At 40.3% G+C, this 16998-nt stretch overlaps 1 protein-coding gene across 2 annotated transcripts in view; it reads right to left on the reverse strand.

Moving 5' to 3' along the window:
- Positions 1–654: 654 nt before the first annotated feature.
- stac (SH3 and cysteine rich domain) overlaps positions 655–16998 on the reverse strand; it is a 123125-nt gene continuing 106781 nt past the window's right edge. For both annotated transcript variants that reach the window (XM_043688836.1, XM_043688837.1), the window contains exons 10-11: positions 8963–9100; positions 655–1728 (exon numbers count right to left, since the gene is read on the reverse strand). In XM_043688836.1, coding sequence (XP_043544771.1) covers positions 1630–1728; positions 8963–9100 — 237 coding nt within the window. In that variant the 3' untranslated portion in view covers positions 655–1629. The remainder of the gene's footprint in view (positions 1729–8962; positions 9101–16998) is intronic.

A 16998-nucleotide genomic window follows, 5' to 3' on the forward strand; every position in this document is an offset into this window, starting at 1 on the left:
AGATTTCAAATAGGATTGTAATAGTTTCAGTTAAAAAGAGGCCGTTACTTTTCAAATACTTTTGAAAATCCTTTTTCTTTTTTTTCATTTCTCGGCTGCTCTTTGAATGGACTTTACTTAAGTCAAGAGAGCAATTGAGCAACCTATCCCTTTACCTTTATCATTGTCACTGACAGCTGGGAGGAAGCTGGGAACAATCTAGGGATTTGCACCAATTTTCTTAGATCTCTTATGAGAATGTGTTTGACTTCCACACACTCCATTTTGCAATGTAGCTGAAACCAAATACTCATCATCTGGGGGCAAATTATTTTTGGTATGTATATTTTGATCTGTAGGTAATCAAGTATCTTTATTTATATCAACCCAGAAATAAATTTTACATGTAACTAAAAATGTAAAGCATTTTGCTAATTTATGTCTATAATATATATTATGGCATAGTGGCTCAGTGGTTAGCACTGTTACCTCACAGTGCCAGGGATCTGGGTTTGACTCCACCCGCTGATGACTGTCAGTGTGGAGTTTGCACATTCTCGCCGTGTCTGTCTGAGATTCCTCTGGGTGCGCTGGTTTCCTCCCACAGTCCAAAGATGTGTACGTTAGGCGTATTGGCCATGCTAAATTGCCTGTAGTGTGCAGGTTGTGGGATCATGATGGGATGCTCTTTGGATAAGTCAGTGTGAACACGATGGACTGAATGGCTTGCTTCCACACAGTAGGGATTCTCTGAACATTTGACCAACCAAACGAAAATATCCAGATCGATTTTAATAACAAAACAAAGGTACTTTTCTGTTTAGTGGTGCCTTAATTGTTATGTAAGTGATGACCAGTTTCTTTCTCTAGTTATACTGGCATCAATGTAGATCAGACCATCTTCAAAAACTGCAAGCTGCTACAAATGGAAATTTTTTACTCCAACATTATAACGTTAATATATATAGCATTATATAACGTTAATTTATATAGCATGAGGAAAGTATAATTCCCATTTAGATGAGAGGCAGATTTCTTTTGGTCAATTAAAATTGACGATAATTATGATCCTAGACTTCCAAGTAAATGTGTTTCAGGCAGATGTGTAATTCTGTGAGCTGTTCAAACACCAGTAAGGCAAATAATTTTGGGATTAAACTATACCTCACCTGAGCCACAAAACTCTATGTTGGTCACAAGATAACATAACCAGCAAATGTGATGCAGGAACAGCTGTCCTTTGGAAAAAAAACATAGTACAACACATACTTATTGAGTACACACACAGTTTTTAAAAAATCCCCATATTGGATTTGCTACTTTCTATTTGGATGCCAATAAAGTGTAAATGGACAATATAGACATTTAAGCTGTCCTTGCCATTGTCAAGTTTTATAGAGATAGGCTATTACCAAACCTTCATACAACTGCAGATATTCTCTCCAGTCTGGAAAATGAATGCTAAGATTTTCAGCATTTGGGTTTCATGAAGCAACTCTGAACTCCTTCATTGACTCAACATGCTCTTTTTAGCAGTCTGACAGTCCACAACGGACCACAAGATAATTCATCTTTGCTGATAATGTGAAACAAGGATGGCAAGTACCACAGGAAGTAACATCACCTTCACTACATAGATCCAATGTCACATCAGATATTGACAAGGATGTCAAGTGGCACAAAACCTTTCTTCTTTCCACTGCACACTTTAATGAATCCATTGGTTTCTTCACCCTTGTCCACACAGATCTGCAAATAAGAGGAAGTGTTAAATAGCAAGTTGCAAAAGATTCATGTGACAACATTAAAACCATCAACAATACTCCAAATACTAACTTACATTAGTTGTGAAAATATAAATGCACATGTGATAGATGGTTTAATGCAAATCAAATCTGCTTCTCTTTACTCCAGTTTGGACATGTTACAATACCAAAGGCTAATCATCTGATCTGAAAAACTTAGTTGATTTTAAACCACACAGCCTGTACAGCAACCTGGAGGAGTGAATTTGTACAATTTGTTTCCATTTGACTCTCTTCTGCAGGTAACAGAAAAAGTGCATTGGCAACCTTCTGTGAATATGTTCATTGTCTGGCAACCAAGATCAACAAAAAGAAACTAAAACTTATAATCTAACAAGCCAGATTTCATTCTGGGATCTGACTTGTCCAATATTACCACATTACAACAATTTGCATTAACACAGGAGCATTTAAGAGGTTTAAATTGCTATTGTTTTATTTGTAAACTATACCTGTTCTTTGGCTTAGTCCAGTTGATTTTCAAATATATGTAACATTGTCTATTGGGGGCATACTAGCAAATCACTCTAAATGTTTCTGGATGATGCCATTGCAGTTCACTCCAGATTTCTCAATATGATGCCGTGATGGATGAGGCTCTACACTGAGAGGATAGGTTTAGAAATTACTTCTAAGTGATCATCTATGTCAAACTTGAATATTTGCAATAACAGCAGTGTGGCATTTTATGGTTCAAAGATGGTATAGTGCAAATATAAGGTTCACATTTTTAAAAGGTACAAAAGTAAAGGGTTTAACAATAGTAAATGACCTCATGACCAAGCATAAATGGCTGTGAATTGCAGATTGAGCAGAAAGCAGCAATTTGTATTTATATTGTGCCTTAAATGCAGTGAAATTTCTAAAGACACATCACAGGAGTTGACTGTCCATAGCTGTGTTTTTCCTTTGAAAGGAGTTGTGGATTATAAATCTATACACTCTAGCAAAGGATTCTGCTACAATTAGTTTTCAGTTTCAAAGATGGAAAGTGGACATGTGAGGACCCAAATGGCAGGTGACATGTAGGTATCCATTCTGTGCCAGACATTTGCCACTTGTCGTGCTACTAAAGGCCCCATGATAGACCTCCAAGCTTAAGGTACTTAATTACATAAAATCATGGAACTATTTGAACAGAAGGCATCATTTGGTTCATTATGCTTGTGTTGGCCAGAAAAGAGTTATCAAGTCGAATACCACTTTCTAACTCTGTCTTCTGGTATACAACACTTCAACTGCATATCTAAGTTCTTTTAAATGCATCGAGGGGTTCTGTCTCTGCTACTCTTTTAAGCAGTGACGCTCAGACCCCACCACCATCTGAATGAGAAAATTACTCCTCAGCTCTCCTCTAATCCTCTACCATGACTTTAAATCTAAGTCTCAGGTAAAAATCCCTCAGCCTCCTCTGGTCTAAAGAAAATATCACCAGCCTGTGCAATATTCCCTTACATTTAAGATTAACCAATTCTAGTAACAGAGATGGAAATGTGTTGCTGGAAAAGCGCAGCCGGTCAGGCAGCATCTAGGGAACAGGAGAATCGACGTTTCAGGCATTAGCCCTTCCTGAAGAAGGGCTAATGCCCGAAACGTCGATTCTCCTGTTCCCTAGATGCTGCCTGACCTGCTGCGCTTTTCCAGCAACACATTTCCATCTCTGATCTCCAGCATCTGCAGACCTCACTTTCTCCTCAATTCTGGTAACATCTGTGTAAATCTCCTCTGATTTCTTTTTAGTGGGCCATAACTTTCTCGTAATACAATAACCAGAAATATACACAGTCCTCAAGCTAAACAGAGCATAACCTCCCTGCTCTTACTATATATGCCCCAGCTAATAAAGGTATATATTCTGTATGACTCCTTAATCAGCTTATTTACTTGCTCTGCTACTTTCAGGCATCCATGGACATGACTCCAAAGTCCCTTTCTCCCTCTACAGCACTCAGTCACCTATTATTTATTGCATAGAGGACGACTGCTGTATCTGTGGGTCCTACTACCACGATTTCAGTCACCTGTGGTTTACCACGGCCCGAACATATGACATGGAACATTCCAGAACCAGGGACCAGGGGGCTGACGGGGAGGTGAATTTCCCATTTAAATGAATGGGTTCGCTTCTATCCACTGTTTGGGGCATCGGCATTAGGTCCTGGAACATATCCCCCACAGGTACAGGGGACTATTGTATTCCTTTACCTTATTTATCCTCTCCAAATGCATTGGTTCACACTTCTCCAGACTGAATTCTATTTGCTAGTTTCCACTCATCTGACCAGTCCACTTATCCCTTTCTGCAGTTTACAGCTTTCTTCCTCATTATCAAAGACAATTTTTCTATCATCTGTAAACTCTTAATGATGCTCTCTGCATTTAGGTTTAAATCATCAATATTTACAATAAACCAGGGATCTCTTGTTGAGCCTTCTAAAACCACTGGAAACAGCTTTCCTCTCACAAAAACATGTGTTGACATTATGGTTCTTTTCGATAAGTTAATTCGGACCCAACTTGCTACATTCCCTTAGATCCATCCCTTGTCTACTTTTCTGACTAGTTTGTGACTTGGGATCTTATGAAAATTATGTTGATGACATCAAATGTGCTACCGTCATCAACTTTCCTTCGTACCCCCTCAAAATATGCAATCAAATCACTTGTAGGAGGTGGGGTTCCCATGCTCTCAGTGCTTGTCCTTCTTGATGTTTGAATTTGTGATTTTGGAAGATGCTGTCGAAGGAACCTTGGTGAGCTATTCCAGTGCCAATCAAGTGAGCTGTTTTGTCCTGGGTGACTTTGTTGGATCTGCACCATCCAGGCAAGTGGGGCGTTATTCCATCACACTCTTGACTTGTGCCTAGTTGCTGGTGTATAGGCTTTGGGAAGACAAGAAGGGATTCACTTGCTGCAAAGCCCTTGCCTCTGATCTGCTCTTGTAGCCATAGTATTTATATCATTGGTTCTGGTCGATGTAACCCCCAGAATGTTGATAATGTGGCATCTAATGATGGTAATTCATTGAAAGCCAAAGGGTAATAATTAGATTCTCTCTTGTTTGAGACACCTAATACCTAGCACTTTACCTGTATGAATATTACTTGCCATTCATTAGCCCAAGCCTGGATGTTTTCCAGGACTTGCAAGTGGACATGGACTGTTTCCATATTTGAGGAGTCATGAATGGTGCTGAACATTGATGTTTGCACAATAAACATCCCCACTTCTGATATATTAATGATGGGAAGTCATTAGTGAAGCAGCCAAGGGTGGTTGGGTCTAGCATGGAGCTCCTGTACAGCGATGTTTTGGAATTGAGATGATTAAGTTCCAACAACCACAACCAATCTCTTTTCTGGTCGGCATGAATTCGACCAGTGGAAAGTTCTCCCCCTGATTCCCAATGACATTTGCTAGGACTCCTTGACGCTATACTTCATCAAATGCTACTTTGGTGTTAAGATCAGTGACTCTCAGCTCACCCTGGGTGTTCAACTCATTTGTCCAAACACAAGTTACCCTTTTCTACTCTTCCCTTATTTCCTTATTATTTGCTTTATGTACTTATAAAATAACTTTAGAATTCTCACAATTTTATTTGCCAATATTTTCATGCCTTCTCTTTGCTTTCTTAATGTCCTTTTTGCTTTAACTTGTGCTTTCTATACTCCCTTAGACTTTCTGCTGCATTAAACGCATGGTATCTGATAGAACTCTCCTCTCTCTACATTTGGCAGCTGGGCTGCTCTTCTTTGTGAGAATGTATTCATTCTGAACCCTGATTATTGTCTACTTGAATGCTTCTCCTCTCTAATTCTAATGATCATTCTGAGTTGTTTCCTGTTCACCTTTGCTAAATCTCACTGTCTTTATAAAACTGGTTGTTCCTAAAACAAGAACTTTTGCTCCTGGTCTACCATTGTCCATTTGCAAAACCACAGTAACCAAATTATGATCACAACCTCTAAAAGGCTATCCAATTGATATTCATTCTACCTAGTCAGCCTTATTTCAGGTACTACAGATACCACCTTTCTCAGAACTAATCCCATTGCCTAGGAATTGAAAGTCTTCCCTCCCACCATCCACAGTCTTCTGCACCAGCTCTTCAGTAATGTATAGAGAGAGACTGAATAGACTGGGGCTAGTCTTCCTGGAGTGTCAGAGACTGAAGAGGTAACCTTATAGACATTTATATAATCATGAGGGTCATGGATATGTTGAATAGCCAAGGTCTTTTCCTCAGGTAGGGGAGTCCAAAACTCAAATTCAAGGACATATGTTTAAGGTGAGAGAGGCAAGATTTAAAAGCGACTAGAGGGGCAAACTTTTCGTACAGAGGTTGGTGTGTATGTAAAACAAGCTGCCAGAGTCTGTGGTAAAGGTGAGTACAGTTACAACATTTAAATGACGTTTGACAGGTACATGAATAGGAAGGGTTTAGAGGGATATGGGCCAAACGCTGGCAAACGGGACTGGATTAGGATGGTTGGCATGGATGAGTTGGACCGAAGAGTCTGTTTCCATGCTGCATGATTCTATGATTCTGTAATAAGTATCCCTATATCTAACACATGCAATGAGAATAATTTGGAGATTACTGTTGTTGAGGTCATACCTATTAATTTATTTCCAGCTCCCTAAAATCTGTCTATACAGCCTCATCCCTCTTTCTACCTGTACTGTTAGTATCAGTACAATGTTCAGTCTCCCCTTCAGAATATTCTGCAACCAGTCGGTGATTTTCAGATCTGGTAGTAGAGAGATAACGCACCACCTTGGGATCACACCTGCAACTACAGAAATGCCTGTGTTCTCCCAGCTGTTGAACTTCTTTTCCTTTCATGGAATTACTGAATTGTTACAGTGCAGAAGGAGGCGAAATGACCCATCATGACTGCCCTCATTCCCTGAGCATTTTCTATGGAATGCTAATCTCCTGCTTTTCCCAGTAATCTGTTTTTCTATTAAAATAATCATTCAATGTCCTCATGAGTGCCTCAATTGAACCTTGGCCAATAAAATTCTGGAATAAAATGTGAACATAATGGTGACCACATAACCACTTTCAATTGCTGTAAAATGCTATTTAGTTGTATCACGTCCTTTCAGGAATCATTACCTGATTAATTAGGGTCTTTCAAAGTTCCACAATATCCTCTCACCATTTACAAAATTCTCTCAAATTTTCTATCATCTACAAACTTTGAAATTGTCCCCTGTACACCAACACTCGACCTTTAGTATATATAGAGAAAAACAATGGGTCCCAGTTCAGACTCCCGGAAAACTCTACTACAAAGAGTGTAGTAGGACTCTTCATCAGGACTATGCCCGAAACGTGGATTCTCCTGCTTCTTGGATGCTGACTGATTGGCTGTGCTTTTCCAGTACCACACTTTTAAACTCTACTACAATCCTTAGTTCAGCCTACAACAATAGCTAGTACCAATTACTGTACATATCCTAAATGTTTTGTATCAATGTTGCTATTGTCCCTTTCATTCCATCACCAATAACTTCCCTCAAGTCTGTGGCACCATATCAAATGCCTTCTAGAAATTCATGGAGAAAAGGTTCAGAAAATATTTACAAAGATGTTACCGGGACCAGAGGGTTTGAAGTATAGGGACAGGCTGAATAGGCTCGGCATTTTTCTCCCTGAAGTGTCAGAGGTTGGAGGTTGGCCTTATAGAGGTTTATAAAATCATGAGCAGCATGGAGACTTTGAAAAACTGGAGGGCACAGGTTTAAGGTGAGAGGGGAAAGATTTAAAAGGAATCTGATAGGTAACTTTTTCTTGCAGATGGTGGTGGAACGTACTCAGAGAAAGTAGACAGGGCAGGTACAATTGTAAAATTTAAAAGGCATCTGGCTGGGTGCATGAATAGGAAGGATTTAGAGGGATATGCGCCAAATGTCGGCAAATGGACTAGATCAGTTTAGGATATTTATTTCGTGTGGACAAGTTGGACCGAAGGGTCTGTTTCCATGCGGTATGACTCTATGTTACCCTCGATCAAGCCTCTTCAAAAGACCCCAGTAAGTTAGTTAGACATAACTTTTTGTCAACAAATTAGGCAGACTGTTTCAAATGAATTCACAATTTTCCACGTGACTATTAATTCTATCCTGAAGAATTATTTCTAGAATTATTCCTTACTGTTAAAATTTAAGTCTGTAATTGGTGGGTTGGTCTTTACAAACTTGCTTTGCTGACCTGCTTCCTCCCCTCCTTCCATTGTGCTTTTCCATTGATACCCATTTGATATACACAACCTCACTTCTTATAAACAAATCCTACCTCTGCACCACCACCACCAACCACCAGGTATTATACTAGTGCCACATCTTGGTGTCTACTGAATCAATCCCATTCCCACTGCAATGTTACCAGCACTGAGGGGAGGTGTCAGTTGTTCCATTCAGATAAGGATTAATTGATACTTTTAAGTGGCCAGTTAAGGATGGTAAATAAATCCTGACTTAGCCAATGGTATCCAGATTCTGTGAAAGAATTAAAGATAATTGATGGAAGGTTAAGGGTCACCTCCAGTTACCTTTGGATTTAGTTTATGCTGGTGATGGTCATGCCCCCTTCTCCTCCTTGCCAGGTCTTGCCAGCTTGGCCCTGGTGAGGCCACAGCCTTTCATCCAAGTCTGTTTCTACCGCAACCCATCTTCCTCAGGGACTTACTGCAGTCTCAGCAGTGGGCACCACTCCTGGCTATAACTGCTAGGACAAGAGAGCTCCTGGTGTTTAAATGACTTGAGGGCTAGTTGGCCAAAAGGAGCGGGTTCATTTCCAGCTTTTATACTAACATAAAATTCAGGTCCGAGAATGTAGAGCTGCCATTTCTGCCATACTTTAAGCACCATATTGGTCCCTGTATGCTCCTTGGCATCCAGAGAACTCCAGATTGGGGAGTAATTTTATCTTTGTGAGAATACACTTGTTCTGAACTCTCCCGATTTACCTTCAAGTAGCTGCTTCCAGTTCAAGTTTATCAAATTAGATGTCAGCCCAGTGAAACCAGCCTTTCCTAATTTAGAGATCTTACCCCTACTCTACCTTATTCCGGATCCATATTTTACAATTAGTTCCAAATAAAATTAATTTGGAAAGCAATCGCATAAGCTGTATTTTTCATTAAGAACATTGGAAATAAAATGACCTGATTTTCTTTCACGTTTATCTGTCCTTCTTCTTTACAGCCTGAGAATGGTTTGGTGCATCTGAAGACCTTCTCACCCACCAGCACTTTCTGAACAAATGTTGCAGGAAAATATCCAACACGATCAGCAATTTTACCCTGGGAAATAGAAAAGATAAATAAACAATAAAATGGATAATTTCACATTTTTCCACTGCTACAGTAGGATTGGTATATAATGTCATGGCTATAACTTTGACCCAATAATGACAACTTGGTAAACTCCTCATTGGCACAACTGTGTTGTCACATTATCTCGTGAGCTATGGACAGGGAGATGTACATCATGTGACTTGGGCTCTGTCTATTTTTGTTTTCCATTTAAGTCAGTGACTTGGTTTCTGTAGATCTTCTGTGGCAGAGAATTCCATAGGTTCACACCCTCCGAGTAAAGAAATCTCTTTTCATCTCTGGTCAAAATGGCCTGAGACTATGATCTCCGTCAACTCAATCTCTCCTCATACAACAACCTGTAATCCCAAACATCACTCTGGTGAACCCTTACTGCACGTCGTCTATGCCAAGTAAAAGTTTTCTTAGATAAGGAGACCAAAATTGCACACAATACTCCAGGTGTGCTCTCAACCAGGCCTTGTAGAGCTGGTGTAAGACTTCCTTGCTCCCATACTCAAACCTTCTGACAATGAAGGCCAGCATATCATTTGCCTTCCCAAATGTTTGCTATACCTGTATGCTTACTTTCAATGATGGGCATACAATGAAATCCAGGTCCTTTTGTGCACCAACATTTCCCAACTTATCACCATTTAAGAAATATGCTGCCAGTCTGTTTTTGCTATTGAAATGGACAACATCACACACATCCACATTACACTCCATATGCCATTCATTTTCTCATTAATTCAACTTGTCTAAATTGCCTTGAAGGTTCTTTACAATCTCCTCACTACTCACAATCCCACTTAATTTTATGTACAGGCTGTCCCCTAGTTGCAAATGGTTTCTGTTCGCGAATCTATTTGCAAGTCAATTTGGATGCAAATAGGAACACAATACAGGATGATACAAAGTAAGCATTCGTAAGTACTGGAAAGATTTGTATGTTTCATCTTTAAAATTAAACTCCTGTATGGAATTGCATTTTTAAGTACAAGCATTTGTAAGTCCAACATGTGCAAATGAGGGACCTGCTGTAGTTAGAAACTTGGAAATATTATATTTGATTTCCTCATCCTAATCAATGAGATATATTGTGAATAGCTGGGCTCAAACATTAATGCCTCCAGTACACCATATAATTTATTCTTACTCCTGTTTCCTGTCTACTAACCAATGCTCAATTCATGTCAGTATATTAACACCAATCCCATGTGCTTTGATTTTGTACACTATCCTCTTATATGAGACTTTACCAAAAGCTGATTGAAACTCCAAATAGACTACACCCACTAGTTCTCCCTCATCTACTGTACAAGTTACATCCCCAAAAAACTTCAATAGGTTTGTCAAAATGATTTTGATAAATTTTTGCTGACCTTGTGTAATCCAGTTGGTTTTTTTTAAGTGTCCTATTATCACAATCTTTATAAGTGACTCCAATTTTCTTTCTACTCCTGCTATTAGACTAATTTGTCTACATTTCTTTGTTTTCAATCCCTCCTTTTTTAAAATATTGAGGTTATATTTCCACCCTCCAATCAGCCACAGTTGTTCCAGTATCTTCAAAATCTTGAGAGAATAGCAACCAACAAATCTATGGCCACCTCTTTCAGTGACATGGGATATAAATTATCTGACTGTGGGAATTTATCAGCTTTCAATCCCATTAATTTCTCAAATAATTCTTTTTACTAATGCAAATCACCTTCAATTCCTTTTTCCTAAAAGACATTTCCCTAGCATTTCAGGAAGATTATTGAAGACAATTGTTTCATTGCTCTGCCATTTCCTTGTTGTCCAACATTAACACCTCCTATTTCAGACTGCGAGAGGCCTACATTTCTCCTCATTAATACTTTTTTCTTTTACACACTTACAGAAGCTCTTACAGTCTATTGTTATGTTACTTGCAAATAGACTCACATATTCCATCTTTCCCAACTTAATCAATCTCTTCCCTTTCCCCCACCTTTGCTGAATGGTTCAAATTGCTTTAAAATTAACCTTTAATGCAATGCGGGCACACTGAATCAGGCCTTCTGCACAGCCTATCTCCTGACTTGGGCAGGCCCTGCTCTCATTTTAGAGTTGCTTGGCCTGACCCATGTTGAACTCTGCCCCCCAACGTTTCAAGCATAAGCTCTTCATCAGGAATGAGGCTAGTGGCCTAAGGGGACTGAGAGATAGGCTGAGAGGAGGGTGGAGCAGATAGGTGGGAAGGAAGACGGACAGGTAGGACAGTTCAAGAGGTGGTGCCGAGTTGGAAGTTTGGGTCTGGGATAAGGTGGGGAGAAGGGAAATGAGGAAACTGGTGAAATCCACATTGATCCCGTGTGGTTGGAGGATTCCATGGTGGAAGATGAGGTGTTTCTCCTCCGCATGTCAGGTGGTAAGGGTTTGGCAGTGGAGGAGGCCCAAGAACTGTATGTTCTTGGTGGAGTGGGAGGGGAAGTTAAAGTGTTGAGCCACAGGGTGGTGGGGTTGTTTGCTTCGGGCACCCCAGAGATGTTCTCTGAAACTATCCACAATCCCTGCATGATCCATGACCATCATCCTTCTGATCTAACGCCTGCAAAAGTCAGCAACAACAAACCACCAGCATTATCACATTGTGCCTTCTCTTGGACCAACTAACAAACTACTTTGGTTCTTTGATACTTTTGCCAGATCATGCTGAATGCAGGGTCACACGTGCATCTCATCCATCTATACAGGATATGTCTTAAAGCCCCTATTGACACAGGATATATCTTAAGGGTCTTAGCTTCCTTTCCTCACTTACTTTATGGTTACTTGGAAACTGCGGTCAGTCAAGAGTACTGCCACAGTTGGTTCAAGAGATTTATCCAATTACAATATAGGGTAGCCATGCTTAATCAGGTGCTTGGTACTATAAAGATCAGGGATCTTGGTCTTTGCCCTGTTGGGTTTGTGTCAGAGTCCAACAGATGGAGTCATCAAGTCATACAGCATTGAAACAGACCCTTTGGTCCAACTTGTCCATGCTGACCAAGCTTCCCAAACTAAACCACTTGACTGCATTTGGCTTTTATCCCTCTAAACCTATCCTGCTTGTGTACCTATTCAAATGTATTTTAAATGTTGTAACTGTACCTGCATCTACCACTTCCTCTGGCAGCTTGTTCCACTATGAACCCTCTATGTGAAAAATTTGCCCCTCAGGTCCCTTTTAAATCTTTCTCCTCTCATCTTAAAATTATGCCTCTGCAGTAACTGGAATTAGGTGGATCTCATTGACCACGAGATCCTTGATTGGGACTTTTATCCTGGGCCAATCAGGGAGCCGTGGCTGACAGATATAAACAGGGGATTCAGAGAGTTTCCTCCCTTGAGGGACTGACTCTGAGCTGGCTAGACCCAGACAGCATAGGTGTCAAATAAGAATATCTTGCCCCATCATAACTGAAATGTTATCTATTGGAGCAGGACTTGTGCTCAGAAGGACTGGGTGACAATCCCATTCCAGCGGCCATCAAGGTCAGAGCTGCCCTGAATTTTTATGCCAGTAGCTTATTTCAAGGTGCAACTCAAGGCCTGTGTGACATCTCTTAATCTCAATCCATGAACTTTACTCTGGATTGCACTTGTTTATATCCTTCCCCTGCGATGAGGGGACTCAAACAGTTTGGACAGTGGGATTCCCCACCATTACCACAGCCCCCAGATGCAGGACACTATTGACTACACTTGTGTTTCATTGCCAATGCCCAATCACCAAAGATGATTCATCACCAGAAAAGTCTTCTACTTCATCAATATTCAAATTAAATGTGACCATTGACGTCAACGTTTGGAGGCCTGTGCCGGATATCCTGTGAGCTGCTGTCTCTTAAATGCCAGAGAGCTCACAGGGTCCCACCTCTTTAATTCTTCCTTTGGGCAAAGCAATGAATGATTGCTGGGAGACAAGAGCCAATTCCTCCAAACATGACTCATGACACCTTGAGGAAACCCTCAGACTGACGCAAAAGAAAGATACGACATTGCTCACTCTTCCATCATGGTGATAGTGGAATAGATCATGGATCTCCTTAAGGTAAAGTTTCCATAACTAGATGTTTTTAGCAGACCTTTAAATTGTGTTATCAAGTTCCCTCCACAACAAGTGCCAACTAAGGGAGTATGTTCCGGAAACAAATAAAATAGGGACCAGTGGCAACCTCCTGAGAATGAAAAAGACAACAAGACAGAACAACGCATCACCAGGCCTGAGAGGCCAGAAAGAATCTCATTAAAACCCACTTCCAAGATTAATGAACTGGATTTGGATTTCACTTAATTGCTTAATATTCTAAAAGGCAAAGGGCAAGCAACCCTACCTTGCTGTGCAAAGGACTCACAGACCTTGTTACTTTTACAGTCTTTGCAGAATAAATGTCTGGTTTCCTATCTGATTGTATGTTTGATATTTTTGGGTAATCCCACTTTCAAATGTCTACACCTTACATGCCCAACTGACCTCTAAAGAAAAAGTAGCAGTGAGACAATGCAGTAACATTGCATGCCATTAAGATTAGGTAGCTTTTAAGGCTACCATCAGGATATTACATCCATGTTGCCCAGTCAAGACTCTATGATACCCAGCACAGGAATACTAAGGGACCTTCCTTTGGACCATTCCATCATCAGTAAGCTTTCAGTGTTAGTGTGTGCCTAGATTTAAAACTGACCCTGAAACTGCCCAGTCGTTTAGCACTGAATCATTGGAAGGCAGTCATTTGTGCATTTTTTGTTGGTCGACCAATGTGCTAAGGAGAACAGTGGACAAATGAGCAGTTCTCAGCCTTGAATGGAAACGTGCTCTCCTGAAAAGTTAACACATAAAATAAACCCTTTCCTCCAGAGCTCAGTGTGTCGGACTCTCAGCTCAGCATGTTGGGCTGTCAGCTCGGTGTGGCGGACTCTCAGTTGATCTTTTGGCGGTATGTGGTGGTCTCTTGGCCTGGCCTGCTCTCAGCATGAAGTGCAGTCCTATCATGGCTAAGCACTTAAGAAAGACAGTAATGTTTGAACTTTTAGCTTTATTTATTTATTTGCTTCTTAAAACTAAGAAGATCTGCAATGTGTAACTTTTAATCTTATTTTGTATGTTTTACACTCTACCATAATTACTGCAATGTGTTCTTTCTTTCTGGCTTGTTCTCAAGATTCTGTACTTAGGTTCTTGAACCTAAGATGGCGCCTTGTGTGGCGACATTATACACTTTTCACTGTACTCCTGTTGTACATGAGAGCACATGACAATCAAATCAAATCAAATCAATCAAATAAAATTAAATCAAAAGTCCAAACTCGAAAAAAGGGAGACTTTTCAATCCAGTCAGTTTCTTGTCAACAAGATCGAAATGTTGACAATCATAGAATGAGATCCTCAAATCAGACTTAAGTCTGAATGGAAAGTCGGTTAGATGCAAATCTTTGGATTGATGTAACAGCTCAGCTCCAGGTTTTCTGAAGTAGTCAGCGATATTGATTTATGGAATATTCAGAGGATCCCAGGATGACATCACTGAGAAAGATCTATCTTTATCGCAATACGTTGTTTGAAGTCTCCACACACTCACACGCAGACACACATGCAGCCCCCAGCCCCCCTGCTGTCCTGAAAGAACAGAAAAACTTCAGAGAGTGTTGCTAAGGAGCCTTCAGCCCAAAGGACCAATCTCTTCCAAAAAAGGTCTGTCAAACAATTAAGATCATAAAATTGATCTCATCTTTATTACAAGCTTGGTTTGCCTTTTCCATGCAAAGTTGCTTGACTTTTTGTAAACAGTAGGTAACTGTAACAAACTTTGACCTTTTGATTTGTCACTCCAAAAGGTAAATGGTCTTCAAACCAATAATGGTTCAAATCCTTCCATCTTTTCCAGCTCCTTCACACAATTATTTTTTGAGGACTAGTCTACCCAAAATTATCCATATTAAATCACAACATTCTACATACAGATGGAAATAAAGGTATGAGAAACAGTTCTCTAGTGACATGCCTAAGACCCCTCTCTTCATATACTCATTCTAAGCTGATGTCTTCTCTCCTTGTACCGGGAACATGTACCGGGAAATAGAGAAGGCATGTCAGAAAGGCAAGGTTACATTGATCATGGGAGACTTCAATATGCAGGTGGACTGGGTAAATAATGTTGTTAGTGGATCTAAAGAAAGGGAATTCATGGAATGCTTACAGGATGGCTTTTGGAACAGCTTGTCATGGAGCCCACAAGAGAGCAGGCTATTCTGGACCTAGTGCTTTGCAATGAACCAGACTCTATAAAAGATCTTAAAAGTAAGGGAACCCTTAGGAAGTAGCGACCATAATATGATAGAGTTCAATCTGGAGTATGAAAGGGAGAACGCAAAATCGGATGTAATGGTGTTACAGTTGAATAAAGGTAATTATGAGAGCATGAGAGAGGAACTGACGCAGCATCTGTGCAGAGAGAAACAGAGTTAAGTATGAGTCCAGTATGATGCTTCAGAACACTGACTTCCCTTGCTGACACTGCCTTGTAAGGAATGGCCGATTTCCCCAGTTCAAGAGGACTGTCAGCATCAATGAAATAACGTCCTGAAGCTTCAGAACAAGGATTGTAGATAAAATTGACACCTGTCATTTGTTATTAGATTCTTTATTTCACAGATGTAAAAGAAATTATAAGACAATACAAATACTAGTGGATAGGTGGAATCCAGATAATGACATCAAGTAGTGGAGTTGCTGCTGCAAGCTACTGCCATGCTATTTGTCGTTATTTCCTTCTTTGAATGTTTCTACTAAGCTGTGCATGACCACTGAGTGATCCATCATGTACTGTCCAAGAAGCAAACAGATTGCCCACAAACAACATTCCCCCAAAGAGGTGCACATGGGTGGCATCAAACAAGCCTTGGACAGCAATGAGAAGTTAGAAAGAATATTGCTTTCATTTTTCCCTGGTTTCTTCACAACCTCTTGCCTCCCCTTTAAGACTGCATCCTCTTCCACTTTCCTCATTCCTCTCTTCCTTCCCCCGTTTTATTTGATTTTGAACCTTCCCCGTTCTCCCTGCTTCCTTAAACAGGTTTTATTTTCTAAATTGACTATTAAATGTTCGGTGCCACTAAACACGGTTTTCAAAAGTGAGCCACTGAAGTTCCTGTTGAAGATTAGAGATGGGACACTGAGCAAGACAAATTAATATAGATACGAGAAAAAAAGGTTTAAAAATGGCTCTAAGACTTCAGAATTTGCAGGGTCTTCAGAGGAGAAACTGCAACAAGGAAATTTACAGGTTTCAACTGTAAAATCTAAGCCCATGGGACAGAGAGAGATGAAGAAATGCAACAACATCACCTTGCAGATGGAGACCTGAATCATGGCAATCCACTATTTTCCAAAATAGGTAGAGAATATGCATTAAATGTGTTGACTGGAATTTTACTATGATCATACTAAAAAACATTACCAGCAGTTACACAGTCCATCATTAAGGATGAGGTTTCTAAATTCTTGGAAGAGCAGAGTCTGATTAGAACAAGTCAACATGGATTTAGTAAAGGGAGGTCATGCCTGACAAACCTGTTGGAATTTTTTGAAGAGGTAACAAGTAGGTTAGACCAGGGAAACCCAGTGGATGTGGTCTATCTAGACTTTCAAAAGGCCTTTGATAAGGTGCCACACGGGAGGCTGCTGAGCTAGGTGAGGGCCCATGGTGTTCGAGGTGAGCTGCTGGGATGGATTGAGGATTGGCTGTCTGACAGAAGGCAGAGAGTTGGGATAAAAGGTTCTTTTTCGGAATGGCAGCCGGTGACGAGCGGTGTCCCGCAGGGTTCGGTGCTGGGGTCACAGCTGTTCGCATTATATATTAATGATTTGGATG

The sequence above is a fragment of the Chiloscyllium plagiosum genome, chromosome 4 (assembly GCF_004010195.1).
Source record: "Chiloscyllium plagiosum isolate BGI_BamShark_2017 chromosome 4, ASM401019v2, whole genome shotgun sequence".
Classification (NCBI taxonomy): Eukaryota; Metazoa; Chordata; class Chondrichthyes; order Orectolobiformes; family Hemiscylliidae; genus Chiloscyllium; species Chiloscyllium plagiosum.